General features: G+C 44.2%; 2 protein-coding genes across 3 annotated transcripts in view; one reads left to right on the forward strand and one right to left on the reverse strand.

The window, feature by feature from the left end:
- Window positions 1–4,334, forward strand: part of DNTT (DNA nucleotidylexotransferase) — a 36,429-nt gene extending 32,095 nt beyond the window's left edge. Inside the window, exons 10-11 of one of the 2 annotated variants that reach the window (XM_077124397.1) lie at window positions 2,079–2,162; window positions 3,930–4,334. In XM_077124397.1, coding sequence (XP_076980512.1) covers window positions 2,079–2,162; window positions 3,930–4,016 — 171 coding nt within the window. In that variant the 3' untranslated portion in view covers window positions 4,017–4,334. The remainder of the gene's footprint in view (window positions 1–2,078; window positions 2,163–3,929) is intronic. The other variant, XM_077124398.1, reaches the window with a different exon arrangement.
- Window positions 4,335–11,833: 7,499 nt separating this feature from the next.
- On the reverse strand, window positions 11,834–19,506 carry OPALIN (oligodendrocytic myelin paranodal and inner loop protein). The gene is made up of 7 exons (XM_077124459.1): window positions 19,493–19,506; window positions 19,000–19,120; window positions 18,891–18,926; window positions 15,778–15,813; window positions 14,589–14,711; window positions 13,810–13,866; window positions 11,834–12,033 (listed from the first exon to the last, which is right to left on the reverse strand). The coding sequence occupies exons 1-7, from the start codon at window positions 19,504–19,506 to the stop codon at window positions 11,860–11,862; spliced, it is 561 nt and encodes a 186-aa protein (XP_076980574.1). The 3' UTR covers window positions 11,834–11,859.
- Between the last annotated feature and the right edge of the window lie 3,314 nt (window positions 19,507–22,820).

A 22,820-nucleotide genomic window follows, 5' to 3' on the forward strand; every position in this document is an offset into this window, starting at 1 on the left:
GCCATGTGGGACCTCCGGGTGATAGGACGTTAGAGCCGGAGGGCACCTCAGCCACGTGCTACCTCCATCCGCTCATGTGAACCAACCAAGATGCAAAGAGGCAGGTTGACTTGCAGAGAGACACAAGACCAGGTAGGGACAAAATTCAGGCTGGAATCTCAGGCCCCTGACTCCTCACCCTCTTTTAATAGTAGCGATATTAAAAATTTTTAAATTAGCTCATATTTATCTAGCGTTTACTCTGGATCAAGTATTGTTCAAGATGCATTACATATCATCTTTTTAATCCTCACAATATCCATTCATTCAAATATCTGCGGGAGAGATTCCAGGCAGAGTCCAGCGGGAGTGAAAGCCTAAGCTGAGCGTGCTTGGCTTGTGTGAGGAACCCAAAAGCCAGAGAAACTATAGAGGGGTAGAGGTAAGAGGTGAGGCTGGAGAGGCAGGTGGGGCCAAAACAAGTAGGGTCCTGCTGGCTGGGTCTGGATTTTATTCCAAGAGGGATGGGGCTCCTCTGGACAGTTTTGAGCGTGGCAGCGATTCGCCCTGGTCTGCCTTTGTAAAAGGATTGCACGGGCTGCTGTGCTGAGAATAGCCTGGGGGTAGGGGGCAGGGCACAGGCAGGGCCACCACTTAAGAGGCTATGCCAGTGGTCCACGCAGTAGCGATGGCCGGGACAGAAGGAAAATGGGCTCAGCTTGGGGACTTGTTTTGCGGGGAGGAGGTGATGGGACTTGTGGACAGATTAGATGTGGGGGGTTGCAGAAGAGAAGGGATCAGGGACCCAACCCCTCAGAAGTTCTTAAGCCCACTCCTCAAATGGGACAGCAGTAGTGTGTGCGTTAGGCAGTCACAGCAGAACCAGGATTGTGGAGTCAACTTCCAGATGGACCTGGAGAAGCTTCAAAAGAGGAGGGTGCTGGCTGCACCAGGAAAAGATCATGAATGTGAAACTACTGCCTTGACCAGACCCCACCGCCATGGCTGGGTAGCACCCCAAGTAGGCTGAGGAGCTTCCATGAGGCCAAAAATGGAGCTGAGGGACAAGAGGATGCGTAGGAGCCTCTTTTCTTACCCGTGGAGACCCTCTCTTCAACCTCTGGGGCTGAGAGCCAGGACCAGATACGAAGCAGATTGACATAGTGTCAGTCGAAAGACAAACTGTGCAGATGCCATGGTGGGCATCCAGAAGAAGAAAAGCCAAACCACAGTGAGTGAGTGAGTGAAGGAGCGTGTCTATGGGTGAGTGTGCATGTGCGTGCTCATGCGTGCATGCATGCATGTGTGCATGTGGGGGCACATAAGTGCCGAGGAAGCCCACTGAGTACATCTTTTGAATCACAACCCTGAAGGCTTTGGCTCAGAAAAAATCCTCCGTAAGATAGCCTGAGGGTCCTGCCACTGTGTCTGCCAGAAATGTGGGATCTGAATTAGAGGGGGACCCTTCCTGCCCCTCAAAACCCCAGCCGGGGTTCCCAGACATGACTTCTGCCAAGAGGCTGAGAGGGTCAAAGACTTCACTCCTTTCTTTTATCCACAGACCAGCCCTTACTAGGTGGCTGGCCCAGAGATTGATGTGGGCAAAAGCCAGAAAATAATTTTTGGAAATAAAATAAAAAGAATTTAGATGACTCATACTATTTGGTAATGTTTAGGAAATGGTGACCCTGAGATTACTAGAACATTTTTTAAAAGCAAAAGAAGTAGAGATGGCAAGTTAGGCTAGCAAGTAGAGACTAGGCAAATAAGGAAAAGGTTAGATTTCCTTTTCATATTATACATCTCATATGTGGCTCTTTGCCTCTTTGGAGATTTGGAAACATTCACTCATTCAACAAACCTTCCTTTGTTGAGCACTGCTATGCATCTGGCCTTGTCAAAGGAACTTATACAGAGGAAAGCAAGCAAACGTGGGATTGTGTTACCATAAGATCTTTATCTGGAGGAGGAAGTTGCTTTGTGAATGTTGAATGGAGATAGTTATTGCGCTTTAGGAATTCGAAAATCTCTAAACACGTCATTAGTTCTGGAGACATTTTGGACTTGATAGCAATTTCTTTTCATTATCTCTGGTTCAGCAGTTTGAGAGGGACCTCCGGCGCTATGCCTCGCATGAGCGGAAGATGATTCTGGATAATCACGCTCTGTACGACAAGACCAAGGTAGAGTTTATTTTCCCCTGAGAGGGACTGCTTTGATCCGCATTCCTGAGCATTTTCCTGATCCGATGTTGGTGTGTATGGGCAGTTTCCTTTGCCATGAGTGTCCTGTTCCCAGAGGTTACAGCTGAGGGCAGCTGCAAAGACCCCCCCAGGACACACCCCGCCTGGTCCAGAAGCTACCTTGGACCAATCCAGCAGTGGACATTTGTGGAGTTTGTATATCCTTGGAATCTGTGATGAGTGACTCCAAAGAAAACAAAGGATCCCCAAATCACAAACTACCACTCTAGTACCCCTCAAATGCAGGAAACAGTAGCATCTTTAGTGACTTTTGGTCATTAACAAGAGTCTCTTGCAAAACAGAGAGCAACAAAATTGCCATGAGATGCAGATGGGCAGTCAGCGAAGCTCACTCCCTCGCCCGGCAGTGGTCATAATTCCAGTTAATGTATCAGCAAAATGATAAGCTACTATATGATTTATAAAGCGTTAAATATTCAACTGTTAAATCTGCAAGTGCCAGGGATTTACAGTAGTCAAGGACGCTAATTTAGGCTCCCAGGGGGAGAACACACAAAAGTACTAGAAGTAAATAGTACTTGCCCTCTAGGAGTATATATATAGTCTAAATGAGGTGTGTTCAGCAGGGGTTGTCTCCGATAGAAGTGTCAGAAACCCAACCCAAAATAGCTTAGGCAAATTAAAAAAAGAAGAAAAAGCAATTTGGCTTAGATAATAGAAGCATCCAGAGGTAACATTGGCTTCAAGTGTGACTGTCTTCAGACACTTAGGCAGGCTTCTCTCACTGCTGGTTTCACTCTCAGACAGTATTTTTCTACGAGTTCCATCCATCCAGCTTAGCTACTGCAATGGAGAAGAGCCCCTTTGCTAATCGTTTTTAAACAAGAAACCTAGTTGGTGCTCATTGGCCAGACCTGGGTCATGTGACCCTCCTTGGCGCTCAGGGCGGGTCAGCCTCACCTGAACCTCATGACTGAGGCTAGGGACGGTGGTTGCCCAAAGAAAAATCAAGGTGCCACTGCCAGAAGAGGGGGGCATGGATACTGGCAGGAAAGCCTCAGATGTCAAGCTTATGAGTGGCGGCACATTCCCACAATGCAATTTAGGAATACTTATAAATTAATGTGTAACCACTAATTCAACATAAGCAAGCACATGTATGTGTCCAGCACTGTGCTACATTCAAGATGGGATGAAGAAGGGATGCTCAGAAAACTCCTGGTGGGAGCCCAAGATGGGGGCAGGAGTGGAAGGCTGAGATGAGAACCCCACACATACAGGTTTCCTATAATTATGTAGAGCCGCAGCTCATAATTCCAGCTTCACGTTATTATTACCCAGTGAGTTTTTAAATAAATTGATGCTAAGATCTCTCCCCTTGAGATTCTCATTTTGTTAGACTGAGATGTGGCTCAAGCATTCATGTTTCTTAAAAGCTCCTTCAGGTGGGTCCAGTGAGCAGCTGCAGTTAAGATCTACAGACCAGTAAGAAAAAAATCCTGATGCCTTTTGCTGAATATGTAAGGCCATCATGATTTTACCTTAACTCACTTAGAATCATATTTTTAGATGGAAAAATGTAAAAATTACAGAAGTCAGTTAAGATGACCTTTCAAATCGAGAGCAGGGGATTGTGTTTTGGCAATAATTCATACTGACAAGACAGTTTTACAAGTAATACTTTCAGCACTGGGATGCTTCACAAAGATAGCTGTGAACATATATTTCTTGTTGCTTTGCTTTCAGAGGATACTTCTCCAAGCAGAGAGTGAAGAAGAAATTTTTGCACATTTGGGATTGGATTACATTGAACCATGGGAAAGAAATGCCTAGAAAAAAAAAAGTTGTGGATGCTTTCTTCTGTTTCTTTTTTTCCCTCCTATATTTTATTCTATTACAAAATCAGGTTGAATATACTATACTTCATAGTATGATGAAAGATGCTTTAGCAAAGTTCAGGATTCCTTAAGTCTTAGATTGCTACTGGAAATATATTGTTTTAGAAACATGGTAAGGTCCCACCTGATAATGGGTTATGCTCTAATAGGCCATTTGTACAACTGTTGCTTAGAATTCACGATGCATTTTTCCATAGAAACAGTGTTGTAATTGGTGGCTCGTTCCCAGGGAGCTCATTAAAGCCCACTTTGCCCTCGGTGTAGCTGAAGTACTATATGGCTCCAATAAATATAGGCGGAAACAAGATGGTGAGTTTTCTTTTCTTCACTTAAAATGAAATACCTTTAAACAAAAATGTAACAGAGTGGAATAAGAAAGAATTGAACAGGGGAGGGGAGAGACAGGTTAATCAGAATGCAGAGGTTCTCAAAGGAATTCTAGGTCCCTCTGAGGCCTTTGGAGGAGCGGAGGCCACCTCGAGACTCTGGCTCACCTCAGTGCAAAGCCTGTTCCTCCAGCCTCACCACGGGGAGGCATCGCGAGGCGTCCCCACGCGAGACTACAGCTGGTGGAAAAGCCCACTGCTTTTCCTTGGATGGAATACAGTTTTCTAACCCCCCAAAGGAGCATCTCCCCCTCTTTTTTCCATCTTGGATTCTCTCAGTGGATCTTAGCAGGCCACTTTCTCTCCAGAAGACAGTCTCTCGAAGTCTCCTTATCTCGGGGAACTCAAGGTAACAGAGGCAGCTCCAGCCGAGGCAGAGACCCATTCTGATCTCCTGATTCCTCCAGGAAGACTTAGACCCTACGACTTGAAGCAAGACCATCTGTTTCAGCTACTTCTGTGTCTGTAGGCTGCTGACACACTGGGAGGTTCCATGACCACCCTTCTTCCTTCCTTTTAGGCTCCTCTGGGAAGAGCAGGTTGGGAGATCTAGCAGTCCACAGAGAAGCTTCATGCCCTACCCTATGCAGAGGCAGTAAGACTCCTTCCTATCCTGGTGTTAGAACCTGGGGTAGGAGCTGTATCAGTTAGTATTGCCACAAATGCTGCGTAACAAACCATCAGTGGCTTAAAACACAAATATGCATGTTTGCTAGGAGTCAGCTGACCTAGGCTGGGCTCTGCTCCCTGTGTCCCTCATCCTCCTGCTGGGACCAGTGGGCAAATGGGGCATACCCTTCCAATGATGAGAGAGACACACAAGAGACCAAGTGTTCACAGATTTTTTTTTGGACTCTCCATGCCTATTAATATCCCAGTGGCCAAGGCATGTCACACAGCTAAGCCTCAAGGGATGCAGGATTATGCCTTGCCCGTGTGGGAGGGTATTGCAAAGTTATATGACAAAGGGCATGGATGCAGGAGTAGGTAAAGAATTGGGGCCATTAATTCAAACTACTTCAGTCAAGTGTTTAGTCTCCTTTTCATTCTTTTTTCTTTCCATAAACTTTCTCACTTAATTTTGGTAAATCTTGGGGATGTGCCATTTGAAGCTGGGTAGGGGATGCTTCTGCTGAGCAGGGCATTGAGTTCTGAAGGCTAAGATGGTGGAAAGTGCAGAGGAGAGAGGCAGGGGACTGGCCAGAGGGAAGTTTGGGTTTTAAGAAGAAGAAAGACCTTGAAGTTTCCTTCTATTGCCCAGTCCAACCTATTAGGATAGATAAGGGGCCACCCCCCCCACCATCATCAAATCACAACTACATTGATTATGAGCTCCAGGTATTCTGCTGAGTTTTTCATAAGCATTATCCCATTTAATCAGCCCCACAACCTGTGAGGTGGGCAGGATGCTTGCTCTCTGTGGTAGTTAGATTCAGTTGTCAACTTGGCCAGGTGAAGGCACCTAGTTCTGTTACTGTGGACTTGAGCCAATGGTACGTGAACCTCATCTGTTGCTGATTTACATCTGCAATCAGCTAGGAGGCGTGCCTGCTGCAATGAAGGACTTTTGACCTAATTGGCTGGTGCTTAAATGAGAGACTGCAATGTAGCACAGCCCAAGCAGCTCGGCATACCTCATCTCAGCACTCGCAGCTCAGCCCAGGTCTTTGGAGGTGCAGAAAGAAGAAATCACCCCAGGGAAAGTTGTTGGAACCCAGAGACCTGGAGAGAAGGCCAACAGAGACCATCCTGTGCTTTCCCACGTAAGAAAGAACCTCAGTGGAAAGTTAGCTGCTTTTCTTCTGAAGAACTAACAAAATAAATCCCCTTTTATTAAAAGCCAATCCATTTCTGGTGTGTTGCATTCCAGCAGCTAGCTAACTAGAACACTCTCCAAATGAGAGAAAGCTAAGATGCCCAGAATTTCAGTTCTTTGCCCATGGACAAGCTAATATGCAGCAAAGCTGAGGTTTGGGTCCTGGTCCAGGTCAGCGTGACTGCAAAGCCCGAACTCTTTTCCCCCAAGCAGGAATGTTCAGGAGGGGCCTTCCGCTGTGCCCACTCAGTCATTTGACAGATACATTGGAGGTGACCACACATTGCAATGTTTTTTTATTGTTGTTGTTGTTTGTCATGAGCAGGTACCAGGAATTGAACCTGGATCTCCAGCATGGCAGGCAAGAACTCTGCCTGCTGAGCCACCGTGGCCTGCCCTTTTTGTTTTTTGTTTTGTTTTGTTTTCTCACATTACAGTTTAAGTGGGACCGCTCTGGTTCATGCCTGTTGTCCCTGCATAAGTAAGAGAGCTTACTTTTTCCCGCTTTACAGTTTCTGGTTTTGATGATAAATTATATAGTCACCCCATTTACTGAGCCCCAGCTGAGTGCCAGGCGTTGTGCTAGACACTGAGGAAGCAGAGGTGAACAAAACACCGTCCCTGCTCACAGGCAGCTTTATCAGTGTCTCTCCTTGGTACCTCTTGGGAACTGAAGGCCACACAGTGGGAGTCACGCAGTCCCGGCTGAGGAGAGGAAATCCCCAACAGACCTTCCCCGAGATTAGAGGTCACAGCACGTCCTGGGCAGCTGGGACAAGACCCGAGGTGCTCTCTGGAAGCAGCCTGGCTGTGCCCTGACACAGAGAGGGGTCACCACAGGAACCTGAGGTGAAGGGAGTGGGGCTGATGGCCGCTGCCCCCAGGGGTATGAGGGGAGAGAGAGAGAGCCAAGGGAAGGGCTGGTCTGTATTCCTGGTTGGTGAAAACGGTTGAGAGTCTAGCACTTCCTTACACCCCACCCTCCATCCCCTTGCCCCAGTCCCACAATCACAAGAGGGTGGGACAGGTGATCAGCTCAAAGGTCAGAAATCCAGGCCTCTTTCTTATTATTTCCGCCTCTCTTGGAGGAGAAGCCTGGAAAACAAGGAAAGAAAGAGAACAACAAATTGGCTGGTCTGCTCGACAGTAGCGCAGCTATCACACGCAGGGGAAGACAACGGCTCAGCTTGGGGAGGACATTCAACCTTAGAACCTCAAGAGTGCAGGGAGAGCCCCATGGACTGGGGAGGCCAGGTGGCTTCCCAGAGGTTGGACGTGGGTCCCAGCAGCCACGGCGCTCTGCAGAGTGATGAGGACAGTCAAGTGAGAGCTCTGGTTTTGGGAATGAACTTCCAGAAATGAACTTCCCAAGCCTTCTCTTTCAGATTTAAAACTTGAAAGGGATAAAATGTTTCTGTGCTGCATGGCGGAGGTCAAAAGCTGGCAGTCCTTTAGTACTTCCTTCCACCCCATCGTGACAAAGAGACAGAGACACAGGGAGATGGCCACCTGGAGAGAGGCAGAGACTGCAGTAAGGTGGCTACAAGTTCTGGGCAGGAGAGAGTGCCGGCCCCCACCAGAAGCTGGAAGAGGCAAGGAAGGGTTCTCCCTGGAAGAGTGGGACAGCCCTTCCTGCCCATGCCTTGATGTCAGGCTTCTAGCCTTCAGAACTACGAGATGATACATTTCCATTGTGGTAACTTCTCACTGTGGCTCTAAGGAACTAATGTGAGTGCTCGACGGTGCAAAAGTCATTTTTTGAGCACGGGGCATAGAACTGAGGACAGTCAAAACTCTCAGCCCACATACTTATAAGCATGGAGCTTATATTCTAAAAAGGCCCCTCTTTGAACGTGTGTTACAAGAATCATGGTCTTCTGACAACTTACCTGCCCTTTAAGTCTTCAGGAGAGCGAGTGTGAATATTGCTTATTTTAAAGGTAGAGACAGGAAGGGAGTCAAGGCGATATTCCGAGAAAGGGAGTATTATTTGGGGAGAGAGCTTGAAGAGCACAACAGAGTTCAAAATATGTGCTGAGAAAAACAGAAAATAAAATTGTATGCACTCAAGTAAAAAAGAAATGATTAGCAGAGTGGGTTCAACTAAGATTGGTAACCACTGTATACTGGTGGTTTCAATCAAAATGGTCAGGCAATGACCTTCAATTCCTCAGGCAGCTCAGAGAGGGTAAGCACCTGTCAGTTTATGTTCATGAAGTACTTTGAAAAAATGTTATTAAAGTGTTAATTATGAATTGACAGATACCAAATATCTTAAACTCATATGCATGTTTGATACTTTCAGTATCTCTTCATAAAATAATTTGGGGGGTTGAAAAAAAAGGTACTGGTCTTCCATTTGTGGTAAGATATACAGCCTCCTTTTTGAATGCAGTTATTTAGAAAAGAAAAGTGAATCAATGTAAGGAAAGATATGTAGTAAATTCTTTACGGATGCGGGAGAACGGGTAGAAGAACGCAGGTAGCTGATATTTGGGAAATGTGCTGGTGGCCTTCCTGTGGATACCCCCTCACTGCCCACTCCCCCAGCACTGATTCTCGGACGGCTGTGCCACCAGCCTCCACCCCCAAAGCTCCAGGAGGCTCATGAAGGAGGGGTTTCCCAATAAGAGAGCCCCAAAGGCTCTAATGGGGGACCTTAAGCTATTTTTCATATTTGAAAAGGCCTGTTAGGAAGTAAAAAAGAGCCCTTGACAAGAATGTACAGAGTTTTTTACTCTATTCTGAAATTTTGTCAATGAAGGAGGTGGCCAGTGAATGAACTCAGCACCCCTCAGCGCCTCCTACTTCAGGAACAGATTGCCCCCTGGTGGCAAACAGAAGAACTTTTGGAGGCAAGTACAGTAAGAAAGCAGATTAAGTAAGAAGGCAGATCAAGTAAGAAAGCAGATCAAGTAAGAAGCCCAAGAAAATTGGGTAGAGCCTAGAGACTTTCCAGTCCAACTTGCTCATTCAACAGATGAGAAATCAAAGCCCAGAGAGGGGCAGTGGCCTGCCCAATGTCACACAGAAAGGTAATCCCAAAATTTTTTGTTGATTTGGCAGAAGTTTGTACATAGGCTGGGCTCTCCTAATTACTAGCTGTATGACCTATCTAACCCCTCTGAGCTTGGGTTTCCTCCTCTGTAAAATCAGAATGATAATGGTTTCTCCCTCTGGGGGAGGGGGATTAAATGAGGTAATGCCTGTAAAATTACTGGTTTGGGATCTTTGGATGGGAAAGGATTGAGGAACAAGTTAATTACCCCAGGGAACAGAACATTTAAGCAAGCCATCAGTACTTGACTTGCAGGCGTCATCCACCAGCGAGCCCCAATCCCCTGAAGCCAGAACAGGAGGGGGCCAGGATTAGGGCCAGTGTCCTGGCTCTTGAATTCCCAGACCAGCCTGTTTATATACAGGGGTTTGGGCTGTTACTTGCTGACTGTTAGCTCTTAGAACAGATGGCAGCCAAGCGGGAGCCACTTTTATCTATTTTGAATGCATTCTCTACCAACCGGTTAACACTACTCTAAGCATTTCAAATTCTTCCCTCTAGCACTTATATCAAAGACCCCCACAACAGCACAGAAACCCTCCCTAATTATCAAACCTAATATTTTTAACTCTTCAGTTTTCAACAAACTTAAATCATCCCTCAAAACAATTTACAATCTCTAGGACCAATAACATTGCCTCCCTAGACAGTGCCATGGTGGCTCAGGGGCAGGATTCTTGCCTGCCATTTCAGAGACCTGGGTTTGGGTTGGATTCCCGGAGCCTGCCCATGCCAGAAAAAAAAAAAGCCTCCCTAGAAAATAATCACTTGGGGAAGATGATTGTATATATGTATGTATGTCTATATTTATTTATGTTCTTCTTATTATTATTATTTATTCATCCATCTGGTTTGACTAGGGGCAAGCTAGCCCTTTGAGGGGTTTTCCAATATTACCCCAGGAGACAGTTAACCAGAATGTTGGCAAAGACTGAGTGCTCAGTAAATGCCTTTTATACATCTCTCCTAGAATGCTAAAAAGATCCCCTCTCCTTTTTGTTTTTCGTAGCAAGAAGGTAGAGATGCTAAATGTGACTCTCTCTGCCTCCTGCCCCTAAGTAGGAAAGGCTAAGACACCGGACACAGGTTTGAACTTGTTTCATGTGAAAATATTATCCCCTTCATGCCAGGGACACGTAGGATGCGAAATGCATCGCACAAATCCAAGTGCAGCACGACGGCGACCGGCGTGAAGCATCTCTCTCATTTTGTTCCAGGAATCGATCTGTGTCTCCCCAGAGAACAGTCTGTCCCTGTGCTGGCGTTCGCAGCAGCAGCCTGTCTCACGCGACTGGTTTGTTTCTCCTTAAGTCATGTGCCTCCTTTCTGGGAAGCAGCCAACCAGGTCAGCTATAACCAGATATAAAGAAGACAAACCCCTATTAGATGGATAGCACCTTAGCTTTCAAAGCCCTTTCCATCCCTTGTCTTATCTGCTTTTACACCAGCTGCTATAGGTGGGCAGTGCAGATGTTACTATCGCCATTTTACAGATGAGAAAATTCTAGGAATGTGAGGCGTCCAGGGAGAACCGCAGTTAGAACTCACACCCAGGCTTCTTGCCTGTAATTCCAATGTTATTAACAGATAATCGCCATGACTTTAATGAAAACAGGTATCTATATAGATAAGCTTAATTCTTTTATTCAGCTTTCCTTTTCTATGAAAATCTAATTATTAAATCAACAAGACACAAACAATACTAATTTCAAATCACCTTACGTTGAAAGTGTTGCAACAAATTGCTTAACCTAGATACAATTTGGTATCTTTGTCACTAACCTTCAACTATAATCTTCAGTGTTTATATTTACAACTTCTGGCTGGGGACATAGGGGGTGTCGTACCTCTCTTTGAGAATCTGAAGGAAATTATGGAATCTCTCCCCCAGAGTAATGATTATACACACACACACAAAATTGCTAATAACTTCAGGGAATTAACATTTTTTCTAATCCTATCTATTAAGAACCCTATGTTTAAAATAATCCTAATTTTGCCTCCAATTCTGGGTAACTCACCCTATTTTTCTTTGGGGCAAAAATCTTTTGAAGTGTATATGGTCTTGGAAGCTTTTCAGGCTTTTCAAGTTGAGATTGAAACACTTAAAAGTGGGTTGCATTCTCCCTTTGAGGCACTCAGTAGAACAAATTTCTTTTATCTAATTACAACTTTTCCAAAGAAAGACCATATATGTCTTTTATTCATCCATCTGGTTTGATGGATTAACCAAGCACTTTCCCATGTCCTCTTGTTCTCCTGGCAAAACACTGACTATTATGGCTCTTTGTGTCTTGGATGTTATTTTTTTTAAACAGTTTTATTGAGGTATAATTGACATACAATAAACTGCACATATTTACGGTACGCAATTTGATAACTTTTGACACATAGTACACTGTGGAACCATCACCACCATCAAGTAAAAAGTAGCTTGGCATCTCTCCTCATTCCAAACACATTTCCCTGGATTTTCAGCTCTTTTCCAGCTCCACATCCCCTCTTTGACTGGGTAGCATCATTCCAGGCTCAGTCTCGGTATAAGCCACCACAAACCACGCCTTCTTTCCACTTCTTCAGTAGGACGGTAAGTATGGCGCACAGGTTCCTCACTTCCTGCTACAGTCCTTACGTAAATATGTGCTTCTTCTGTTCCCATCCTACTCTCATGTGTTGGTGACCTCCTAGGATTCTTGAGAAAGCAAAAAGGTTTTTAAAAATATAGCGCAGAGACTCCTGCTTCTAGCCAAGATGGAATAACAGCAAGCAGATTTACCCTCCTGTCTGAAATAACAAAGAACATACAATATATTTGGAAAAATGGTTTTTAAGAAACTGGATATTAGGCGCAGAAGGAAAGTGATCCTTGAGAGACAGAAAACAAACAAGAAAAGCCCAACAATTACCTAACCATACTGCCTTAGGAGAGTTTCTAGACAGCAGTGCATGGCTGGGGAACCCAAACAGAATCCAACAGATTCCCTCAGTTGAGGAGATGGAACTGAAAGTCTGGAAAGACCAAGGGATTTAGAGTTCACAGGGCAGAATATTAGAGAGGTGGGAACTGCCCAGAGAGGGGTACTCACAAGGTCAGGGTATGCATGTGAGGAGCCTACCTGAGACTATGTAATCATCTGTAAGGGATATTCTCTTACTTCATAATATTCTTTGCTTTGAAATCTACTTTATCTGATACTAATATAGCCACCAAAAGTTTTCTTGTATTTATTTTAGCATGGTATGTATTTTTCCATTCTTTTAATTTTAATCTATTTGCGTTTATATTTAAAATGTTTTTTGTGGAGAGCAGTAAAGATGAATCTTGCTTTTACAGCCAATTTAACAATCTCTTCCTTTTAATTGGGGTATTTAAACCATTTACATTTAATGTGATCATCAACATGACTGAGTTTAAATCTACCATCTTGTCATTTTTTTTCTAATTGTTCTATCTGTTCATTGTTACTTTTTAAATCTTTTCCTCCTTCTTTTGTATCTTGGCTTTTCTTAGCCCTTTGTTTTTCCATATAGATTTTAGAAGCATCTTGAATTCCATGAAGAAATGTGTTTGTATTCATGTTGGATTACATTTATTATATAGATCAATTTGGGGTTACTTGACATCTTTATGCTATTGAGTTTTTCTATCCAGGAGCATGGAATATAATCTCCATTATTTAGGTCTTATTTAGAGTCTTTTACTGAATTTATATTATCCTCCATAAAGGGATGACATATTTTTATTAGAGTTATATATTTGATATTGTTATTGCAAAATGATATTTTCTAAAATTACTTTTTCTAATTGTTACTAATGTTTAGAAATGCAAATTACTTCTGTGTAGTGATTTTGTATCCAGTAAACTTGTTGAAACAGCTAGTTAATCCTAATAATTTATCTGTAGATATTTGGCTTTTCTGTGTAGACAATTATATCATCTGCAAATAATGACAGCTTTGTCTCTTTCTTTCCAGTCTTATGCTTTTATTTCTTTTCTTATCTATTGCATTGACTAGAATGATGTACACATTGAATATATCTGGTACTACTGAGGATCTTTGTTTTGTTCCTGATCTTAAAGGGGATGCTTTCAACATTTTAGCCTCAGGAATGATGTTTTCCCTAACTTTTTAAAAGATACTTGCTTTCAAGTTACAGAAGTTCCTATTCTATTTTTGGTTTGCTCAGAGTTCATATTATAAAGACGATTGAATAATTGTGAGCTCCTTTCCTTGAGATGGCCACATGATTTTTGAATTTAATTTGTCAGTGAAATAAATCATGTTAATTTTGCGTTCCTGTTCAGTCAATAAGAATTCACTAAGGACTTTCTCTGTGCTTGTGCTTCACCTGGTAGTCTCCTGTCCACATGTAAAAACACTGTATTTTCCTGTATATGAAAGACCTCAAAAACCTTATCTTGTTTACTATATGACTGATATGGAGATTACAATCAAGAGTTCTTACCTCAGATATCTTGGGATTGTCAAAGATGTCTGAAATTTCACATGGTCTCTCAGTTTCCTAAATTGGTACCACAAAGAAGACAATGATTAAGAAGGAAGAGGAGGAGGAGAATAAGAAAAAGAAATATAGTGATGTGTCACAGCATTCGAACATTACCATGATTAAAATAAGTGGTTATTAAATCTGGATGCACATTAGAATCACTAGAGAGATTTAAAAACAAAACAAAGCAAGTGAACATATAATAACTCCCTCCCCACGCCCCCCCCCACACACACACTCACAAAGAAAAAAGAAACACCAGTGTAAGTTACTTCAAAAATAATCCAGGGTTGAAAGTGTAGAGAAGTGGGTGGGAGCAGAGATGAAACAAGACTGGCCATGAATTGATAATTGGGTTCATTATACTATTCTTTCTATTTTTGTATGCATTTAAAATTATCCAAAATAAAAAAGTTTTCAGAAAGACCAGTGTCATAGACTCTACTGGTTTGCCATGACAACAAGCATCCCTTTCCACTGCTGCTCCTAGTTCCCCAAACACTATCCTTGTTGCCACTGATTGACTCCATTGACTTTGAGAGTTAAGCTGGCAAATCACCTCGGCCTGGAGCATAAGGTCATGAGTGTAAGATAGAAACCTAAGGACAGAAACTTCTACCCTTTTGTCCTCAGGAAACAGACATGGGTCCTGAATTTTAACACCCTCAGCCTAGAAGCAAATTCAGCAAAGTACTGATTCCTGTGAGCACACCCAGACCAAAGCACGTGGTAATCACCTCCGTGGGCTCGCTGCTTCTGCTTCTTCTTCGGTGAATCAAAGTGAAGAGTAAAACCACCAGCAGGACAGCGGCCACCAGGGAGGGGATGCCCGCTGCTAGTCCAAGAGAAGGTCCACAGCCCTGGCACAGGGAGAACAGCACAGGGTGAGGGGAAGCCCAGATCCCCAGAGGATAAAGAAGTTTGATAGATTAAAAATAAAACAAAAAACTTCATGAACCCAAAATGTCATCTACAAAATCAAAAGAGTAATGAAATACAGTAAAAAAAAAGTTTGCACTGTACATGACCAATGACTTCTTTTCACAGGTCTTCATTTGCACGGTTAAATCAATTACAAAAGGGCCACAATTCAATCGAAAAATGGGCAAAGGGTATGAATAGGCCATTCCTAGGAACTCGAGCACAAATGTCTCATCAACCTAAAAAAGCTGCCGAACCTCGCCGCTGAGATACAATTAAAGCAACGATTAGATACCATTTCTCCTATTAACTTAGCAAAAAGCGAAAGATTTGTTAATACCCCATACTGTTTTGATGTGAATTTTTTTGGACCATATACACTAACCATATTAACCAATTAATTTTCAAATTCCTGTTTTGTTTTGATCTAAGTAGAAATAGCCATTCTGGTAGCCACATGTTTTCATATTGCCTGGAAATATTGGATAGAATCTACAGAATCTACAGATGTACAATTCATGTAATGCTGAATTCTCCTTTACTTTTTTTACAAAAAAATATATAAATCATAAATAAATAGTTGATTTTTCAAATACGAACACATCCATGTAACCAGTATCCAAATCAAGAAGCAGAATCCTGCCAGCCCGTCAAAAGTTCCTCGTGCTTCCTCCAGTCTCCCCAATAGGAACCGCCGTCCATGACTTCTATCACTGTAGATGACCTTTGTCTGCTTTTGAACTTCATACAGATATTGATATAAAATATGTACACTTTTGTGCCTTTTGCTCAGCGCTTTGTGAAATCCCCCTGTGATTTTGAGTGTTTCCCTTCACATTGAATCTAGCTGGTCATAAGAGTGATGACCGAGCCAGGGCCGGTGCTTGGTTCATACAGCAAATTTTATCTAATCTTCAAAACAAACATACAAGATGAATACAGTATTATTAGTTCCATTTTATAAATTATTAAGCCAAGGCCCTGTAGTTTAAGTGATGTACTTACTGCTTCTTTCCCACCTGGGACAACGGGGGAGGAAGTCTGTGTAGAAAAAGAACATGCATCTTAAAAATGAAATTTAGAATACACATCATACAAGACAGCGTGTCATGGTTATGATAAAATGCCTAAAGAACACTCCTTAGCTAAGCTCTCTGTTTAAAAACAAACAAAAAAAAATCTGCCAAATAGAACCTTACATGATTGCTTTCCAGGTAAGAATTGGAATGAGATTTGACTGCAATGGCAGAGAATTCAGAAATTTAAGTGATGCCTTCATAATTCACCCTGTGAGTTTGCCAAAACACATTCCACTTTCTCGGGCTCCCCGCATACTTTGGGCCTGCTTCTCCTTGTTACTAGAAGGGAAACAAATGTAATTGTCGATAGACCAAGGGTTTTCGAGGAAGCCGTACTTGTTTTCAAGCATTCATTGAAGCAATTGGCTTTCCCTGCTCCTAGATAATTCCGCGTGATAATTCATGGTGAATGAGTTCCTTACTTGCCTCTGGCTCACATCTCCACTCAAGGAGGGTCACTGGATTTCTCTGATCTATGAGATATTCCAGGTGACAGTCTGGCCTTGTTCAATAAAGCTCACACTAGCAACTAACCCTTGTAAATTAAGTGGCCTGGTGTGGGGATCAGAGGGCAGGTCCTGGGCTCAATGCAGGGCAGAATGGGGATTTCTCCACTCATGAGATGAAACTGAGGGCTGCAATTTCTTTATCTATAAAGCAGGGATGACAGACGCTGCATCTAGGGTTGTTATGAGGATAAAATGAGCACCAGAAGGTTAAGCTTTGTCGTGCCTTTAAACTTTGCAAAGAGCAACTTACACCTGCTTGGAATTTAATCCTTTTGTCAACTGCAGTTGAGTGCACTGGAGTCCCAGGGACCTTTGACCATTATCATCTATTTTACAGGTAATGAAATAGACCTCAGAGGAATTATGGCCCTTGTCCTGGGTGCCACATGTGACAACTGATCTAACGTAGGTGTTTGAATTCCAAGCCTAGGCCTCTTTCCCAGACAGACCCCATCAAAAAGGAGAGGTCTGACACCCGGGCGTGGGCAGTTGGTGCTCGAACAGTTACGCTTTTACCCAAACACACCCTCCCCATGCCACCAATATTACCTCAACCTGCATTCTCCTAAAGTGTTCTATTTCTAAAGGTGGCAGGAAGAGTCTGCCATAGTTTCACTTAATGCTTTTCAGCTGGCAGGTTACAGAAACTCACCTGGATTGGCTTTGGTCAAAAAAAGAGGAATATCCTGTCGGGATGCAGGGGTGCCTTGTGGCGCCTACAGGCAGGAGGGGAGCTGGGTTGCTCCAGGACCAGCGCTAGGAACTTGGAATTCATCACAAAGCTTCTTTGTCTCCACTTCTGCTGGGCTGCATGTCTCTCACCTGTGCCCTCCCCTGCCTGGCTGCTTCCTTTTCTCTCCCTCCAGATGGATTTAAGCCTTGTGAATACCCGATAATCATACCTTCTATGGCATGGGGAGCACTTAGCATGGGCCAGCGTCCTAGCACTTTTCCTGTGTCCATTCAATTATCCTTCACAGCAGCCCGTATACTAATCCTCATTCTACAAATGAGAAAAGTGAGGCCCAGTGAATTGGAGTGACTTGTGCAAGGCCACACAGCTTTCAGGGGCAGCCCTGAATGGGCAGGTTCCAGGTTCCATGCTCTGAACCCCTGGGCTACACTGCCTTGCATGACCAAGTGCAGCTGCCTATTTTCATCCTTGACACTTCAGGGGTCCAAACTCTCTGCGCTAATGGGGCAGGTGGCCAGCTCTCCCTTACTTCCTATCCCAGCCATGCAGCTGCACAGAAAGGGAAGGGTTATGAGCTAGAAACATGTCTACCAGGGTGACCATCAGGGTTTTTTCAGAACAGAGAATTTCAAGGGGTGTAGGGCTATCATTGTGAAAAACAGTCCTGGGCAAACTGAGAAAATAGTTACACAGGTTCAAAACGGGGAGGGCACAGATCTCAGAGAAAGGGGCAGTTAACCCAAGCAGGCATGTCAAAAGCCGACCACTGCCATCATAAAGGCCTTCCCCACCTCTCCCCCCACTCATCCTCATGCCCCAAGCATGTGACTTTCTTCTTCTCTGTGTCATCTTGATTGGACGAGCCTAGCAGGGCAAGACAGAACCTGGGGTCTCGACAGAACCTGGGGTCTCTACAGACCCGCCGGGTCCAGGCAGCCAGTGGGAAAATTCCAGCAGTGACCCCAGGAAAAGTGTTGACAGGTGAGGAGAGAGGTAGAACAGTGTGTCTGCAGGCAACAGGCAGAGGCTAAAGCTGGAGCAGGGCAAGCCAGCGAGGTTCAGAAGTGAGTGTGCACCAGGAGGGCCGAGCAGGTGCCCCGGGAGGCAGGAGCAAACACCCAGAAGCCTGGTCGTAAGCCACAAGGTTCTAACTTTCTTCCACTCTTAAGAAATATGCCCCCATGTGGTATTGAAAATGCGCACTGGGTTAGGAGTCCTCTTAGTACTCAAATTCAGTTTTTACACTTTGAATAACCATATTATGTATCAAAAAATGTAAGACATGCAAACTCACTGAGTAACTGGGCCAGGAATAGGCCCAGTGTTAGCAGCATTACTGGTCAGAAAAAAACCCTGATGCTAGGATTATCTTTATACAGCATGAGAGCAGAGATGGAAGATCAGACAGAAGAAATTTCATGGGACCATCCTCAATTATGTCTATAGAGATTGATACATGATAGAAAGAATTTATGATGTAAAATTATATAGAGAGCAAGAACACAACAGTGCAAAGACAAGAAAAGTTAAAATTTATGTAAAGTCAAAAAGGACTGGAAAGGGCTATACCAAAAAGTTTTTTGCTGATGGGTATTTAGGTCATTTGTACTCTAGTTTTTTAATTTCCCATCATGTGTATTTATAATTTTTATGATTGAAAAAAATTATCTCAGCAGAACCCCCACTATTCATAAATGTCTTTTATGAAAACCGGGAAATACCCCCTCTTCTCAGTGTGGGTGAAGTTTTATGTGAGGGAGTTCTGGAGCCCAGAGTAAATAAATTCTGCTTTGTTCTCCCCTGACTTGCCTGAAAAGCGGAGACCAATGTACTTACTGTGTTAGCTGGCAGTGTGAAGTTTAGGGAAAAACTCTGGAAGAGAGAAGGAAGCATTAAAGTTCCCAGGAATAAGCAGACAGACTACCAACCCTTCCCCTAAACTTGCCTGACCCTGGCTGATTGCAACGGGACCCGTGGATCCCCTGGGCTCAGCCAGCGCGTCTTTGAAGCCAATCTCGGCCCCAGAGGTAGCGAAGGGGGGAGCCGAATTGGTCTCGCCCACTCTCCTGCCGCAGGTCCCGGACCACGGCCAGCTTAATGGGCTAGCCAGTGGGGCTATAGCCTGAGGGTCCTGACCCACCAGGGAAGCAAAAACATCATTAGAAATTCAGCCAAGTGCTGAAAATTGTTGTTTCTGAGAACTCCCTTCTGAGGTCAGGACTGTGTAAAGTTAGAAGTATATCGACGTTTTCTGCTCAGGGCCGGAAGTGAGACCACCCAAGGGTCTTGTGAGCCTCAAGAACATGTGATCCTCAAACCATCTTCAAAAGAGAGTTAACCTGATAAAGACAAGCCTTCCATTTTTGCCAAGTCCGATGCAGAGATTCTGGGCTCGAGCTGAACTGGTCAGGATGACAGAGGAGACGCTAAACCCTCACCACCCTTCCCCCATGCAGCACCCAGCTTCTCCTCTCCCCAAATACAGAGTCAATATTTAAAGATCCTGGGTTCAAGGTGGCACCACATTTTTAGCCTGCCCTGACACTCACTTATCTGTCTCAGGCCCTGCCCAAGTCTTCCCAGCGGCTCCTTTCTCCTCCTGTACCCCCCAGCCCACCCCATCCCCCACCCTGTCTTGAGTTTGGCGAGGCCAGGCTTCCCTGCTGCTGTCCACCAAGCCCCTTCCCCGCCTGTATGGGATCGATGCTTGGGCCTTGCTCTGACTCAGCTGGTGATACTTTCTGCTTCTTATTCCCTAGGCTGAAGGGGGCGTCTCTCTACTTAACTGACTCACAGTTCCTGTGTCTCGTCATGCTTAATTAACAGCTCCCTGGCTGGACCTTCGTTTAGCCCCAGCCTTCCCTGATCCCAGGTCCTGATATTTCCCGTGACCCTGTTTCATTCTAGAAACAACCTATCTGCCAAGTTTTTTAATTAAATTCTATCCAACACTAGGAATATTAAATATTCTGAAGAATCAAAGAATCCAAAAGACTCCTAGAAGTTTAGACCTGCGGTGTTACCAAGACCACTTTGCTCAAAATGCTCATTCTATTGAAAAGGAAACTGGGACCCAGGGATGCGTCAGAAGTTGCTTCATGGATAAATGGAAGCTGGTATAGTCTCCACCTCTTAAAACAAGCCAAATGAGCCCTGGCTATGTGATTCAAATCCAACCTGAAAGATGATTCTAGAGGAATCCCACTATATGCAAAATTGATGAAACTCCTATTTCAGACAGTTTACTGATGGGTTGGAGCTCAAGTGGGTTTGTGAATGAGAAAATCTCTTGCAAACGTAAAATGTTTCTAAACACTTTCAACATATTATCCCTCCTATCTCCTGTTCCAAAAAGTATGGTGCCTCGGCCAAGAGGCCCATCTGGTCAGCATGCTTCTATGGTGGCTTTGCTTATGCTTGTGTCTCTAAAGAACAAGGTGCTCTCACTTTGTAGGAGAGAAAACCAAGGCTTAAGAATGTGAACAGGTTGCCCAGGTCCGTATTCGTTAGCCATCACTAGAGCCAGGTCTTCTGGCCACAGACCTCTTTCCACCACTCCACGAGGCTTCTACACTCCTCTGAGAATTTCTTTGGATGCATGAGAGTCTTCAGGCTGACAGCTTTATGTACCTCTTTTTCCAGGACAATTTAAGAGCAAGTGGGACATCTGAGCCACTTTAGGTCAGGGTCCTTTTGTTCAAGGGGCCTAACCCTACCCTTCATGCTAATACTGACCAAGCCCACAGATACTATGGGGACACTTGATGGTCACTGTAGGACTAACACAGCTGCCCATAGCCTTATCTCATCAGTGAGCACTGGGTACTGATGTCAGTAGGCCCAAGACAAAGCTTCCTTTGGGGGAATGGCAGGGGAGGAGGGAAGGCAGTAACAAATGGGCCATTGCAGGCATTGTTTACCAACATTTCGATGATGAAGATTTTGGCCAATTTCAGAAAGACATTCATATTTTGTAAAAACACACTACAGTGCTGTCATGGAGAGAACAACATTGTATAGATTCAGGTGGAGAAGAATCCACTGTAGTGTTCTTTAGAAACAGCTGGGTAGGGTGAGGCAACCCTGGACTTGGAGGTCGAGTCCATACTCACTCACTTAGTAGCTGTGTGGTTTTGGACAAGTCGCCCAGCCTCTCTGGTCTCCATTTCCTCACCACAGATCTACTCCCAGACTCAGTTATCCCATCCACAAAACAGGGATACTTTCATCTTGGCCAGGCCACCTCACAGGATAAGCCCAAAGGAGACAGTGTTGATGACAGCTCCTTCCAAACTTGAAAATGCTTTAGGCCTCTGAGGGATCACCTGATATTGTCTTCTTCATGGCCTGCCCAGCACAGAACTAGGCACAGCAAACTCACATGGGAAATTCTTGTTGGATGGAATTGCATGCATGGATTAGCAATATTCAAAGTATGAGAATTCAATACACTTACTGCTAAAACTAATCTGAACCCTATGTAATATCTTCATAACAATTGTAAAGGCACATTAGGGTCTCAGTGGCTGAGTGTCACTGGTAATGAGTTTGCCAATTGTGAGGGGGAGGAGGGAGACACGGAATAATAACTCACTGTTATTGATGGAATGCTGTGTATCAAACATGGTACTCCAAACCCCTTGAGGTGAGCACTATATCCCCCCATCAGAGCTACCAACACTGAGACCAATTTAGGTTTCTGAAGGCCACCAGCTGGTAAGTGACAGAGTTTGGGTCATATGACAGTGCTTCCCAACTGCAGAGGCTGAATTTAACTCCTCTTAATAACCCCTTTAATAAATGAATCACAGGAACCTCTTCTGTTTTCCTTCCTAATTTAGGAAACGCCATTTGACTGAGTCACAATCAAGTATGTATCCCAAGTCCAAAAGGAAGGTGGAAAGCTTCTGATACAACTTAAGAACATCTGTGTTACTGATGATGTAACAAAAGGCAGATTGATAGAAGAAGGAAAAAAAGGCATCAATCGGCTCCACTGCTGCAACTAGGAAATTAATTTAGCTGAATCATCTATTCTGTACCGTTGTTGTATTTGCGTTTTAAGAGCAAAACCTTGATATTAAAATAAAAGATGAAATCAGCAAATATTAGGTGAGAATTCAAAAAAAAGATTAGTATTTTGCATATCCAAGCCCCTTTGACTCCTTGATCAAAGGGACAGTGTCATTTGGTAAAGCGAGGAGATATAAGCTTTAAAAATTTAGAAATTGTCTTCTGTAGAGAGAAATCAAGGTTAGGCTGAGAAAAGATGTTAACTCTCACTTACCATTGCTGATGTCCCTGCAAGAACCTTCTACAAATACCTATCCTTGGTGACCTTCTTTCTTGCTGATGTTATTGGCTTGTGTCTCCCATTCGTAGGAACATCCAACTGGGAGAGCGAGGGCACTAGGATGAGGCATGGTTCTAAGAGAGCCCGGCAAGCCATTTATCATCAGAGGAGTAGCCAATTCCTTGGCCCACCCCTCGAGACAGATGGACTTCTGTATATGTCATGGGGCATCCACCCTCTTTGCGTTCATTTTCTGTCCTTACTTTCCAGGCCCCTTCCTCCAGATATCTCTCTGCCTCAGCCAAGAAGCCACAGCTGGCCTGAGAGCTTCTGCAGCCAGCAGGCCTTTGGAAACAATAGGTTACACAAGGCTGAGCCTGACCACTCCATCCCCAGCTGACAAGCATCGGGCATTAACCACTCTCCTGGCACTGCTGGAGTCAAGAGTTACCAGCATCAATGTAGAGGATGCC

The sequence above is a fragment of the Tamandua tetradactyla genome, chromosome 13 (assembly GCF_023851605.1).
Source record: "Tamandua tetradactyla isolate mTamTet1 chromosome 13, mTamTet1.pri, whole genome shotgun sequence".
Lineage (NCBI taxonomy): Eukaryota > Metazoa > Chordata > Mammalia > Pilosa > Myrmecophagidae > Tamandua > Tamandua tetradactyla.

Excerpts from the sequence above, each read along its gene's own strand:
- OPALIN (XM_077124459.1), bottom strand. Across the intron at positions 15,814-18,890 it reads TCACACTGCCAGCTAACACA|ACTTCCTCCCCCGTTGTCCC; the intron begins GTAAGTACATTG and ends TTTTCTACACAG. Across the intron at positions 14,712-15,777 it reads TCCCAGGTGGGAAAGAAGCA|GGCTGTGGACCTTCTCTTGG; the intron begins GTAAGTACATCA and ends TCCCTGTGCCAG.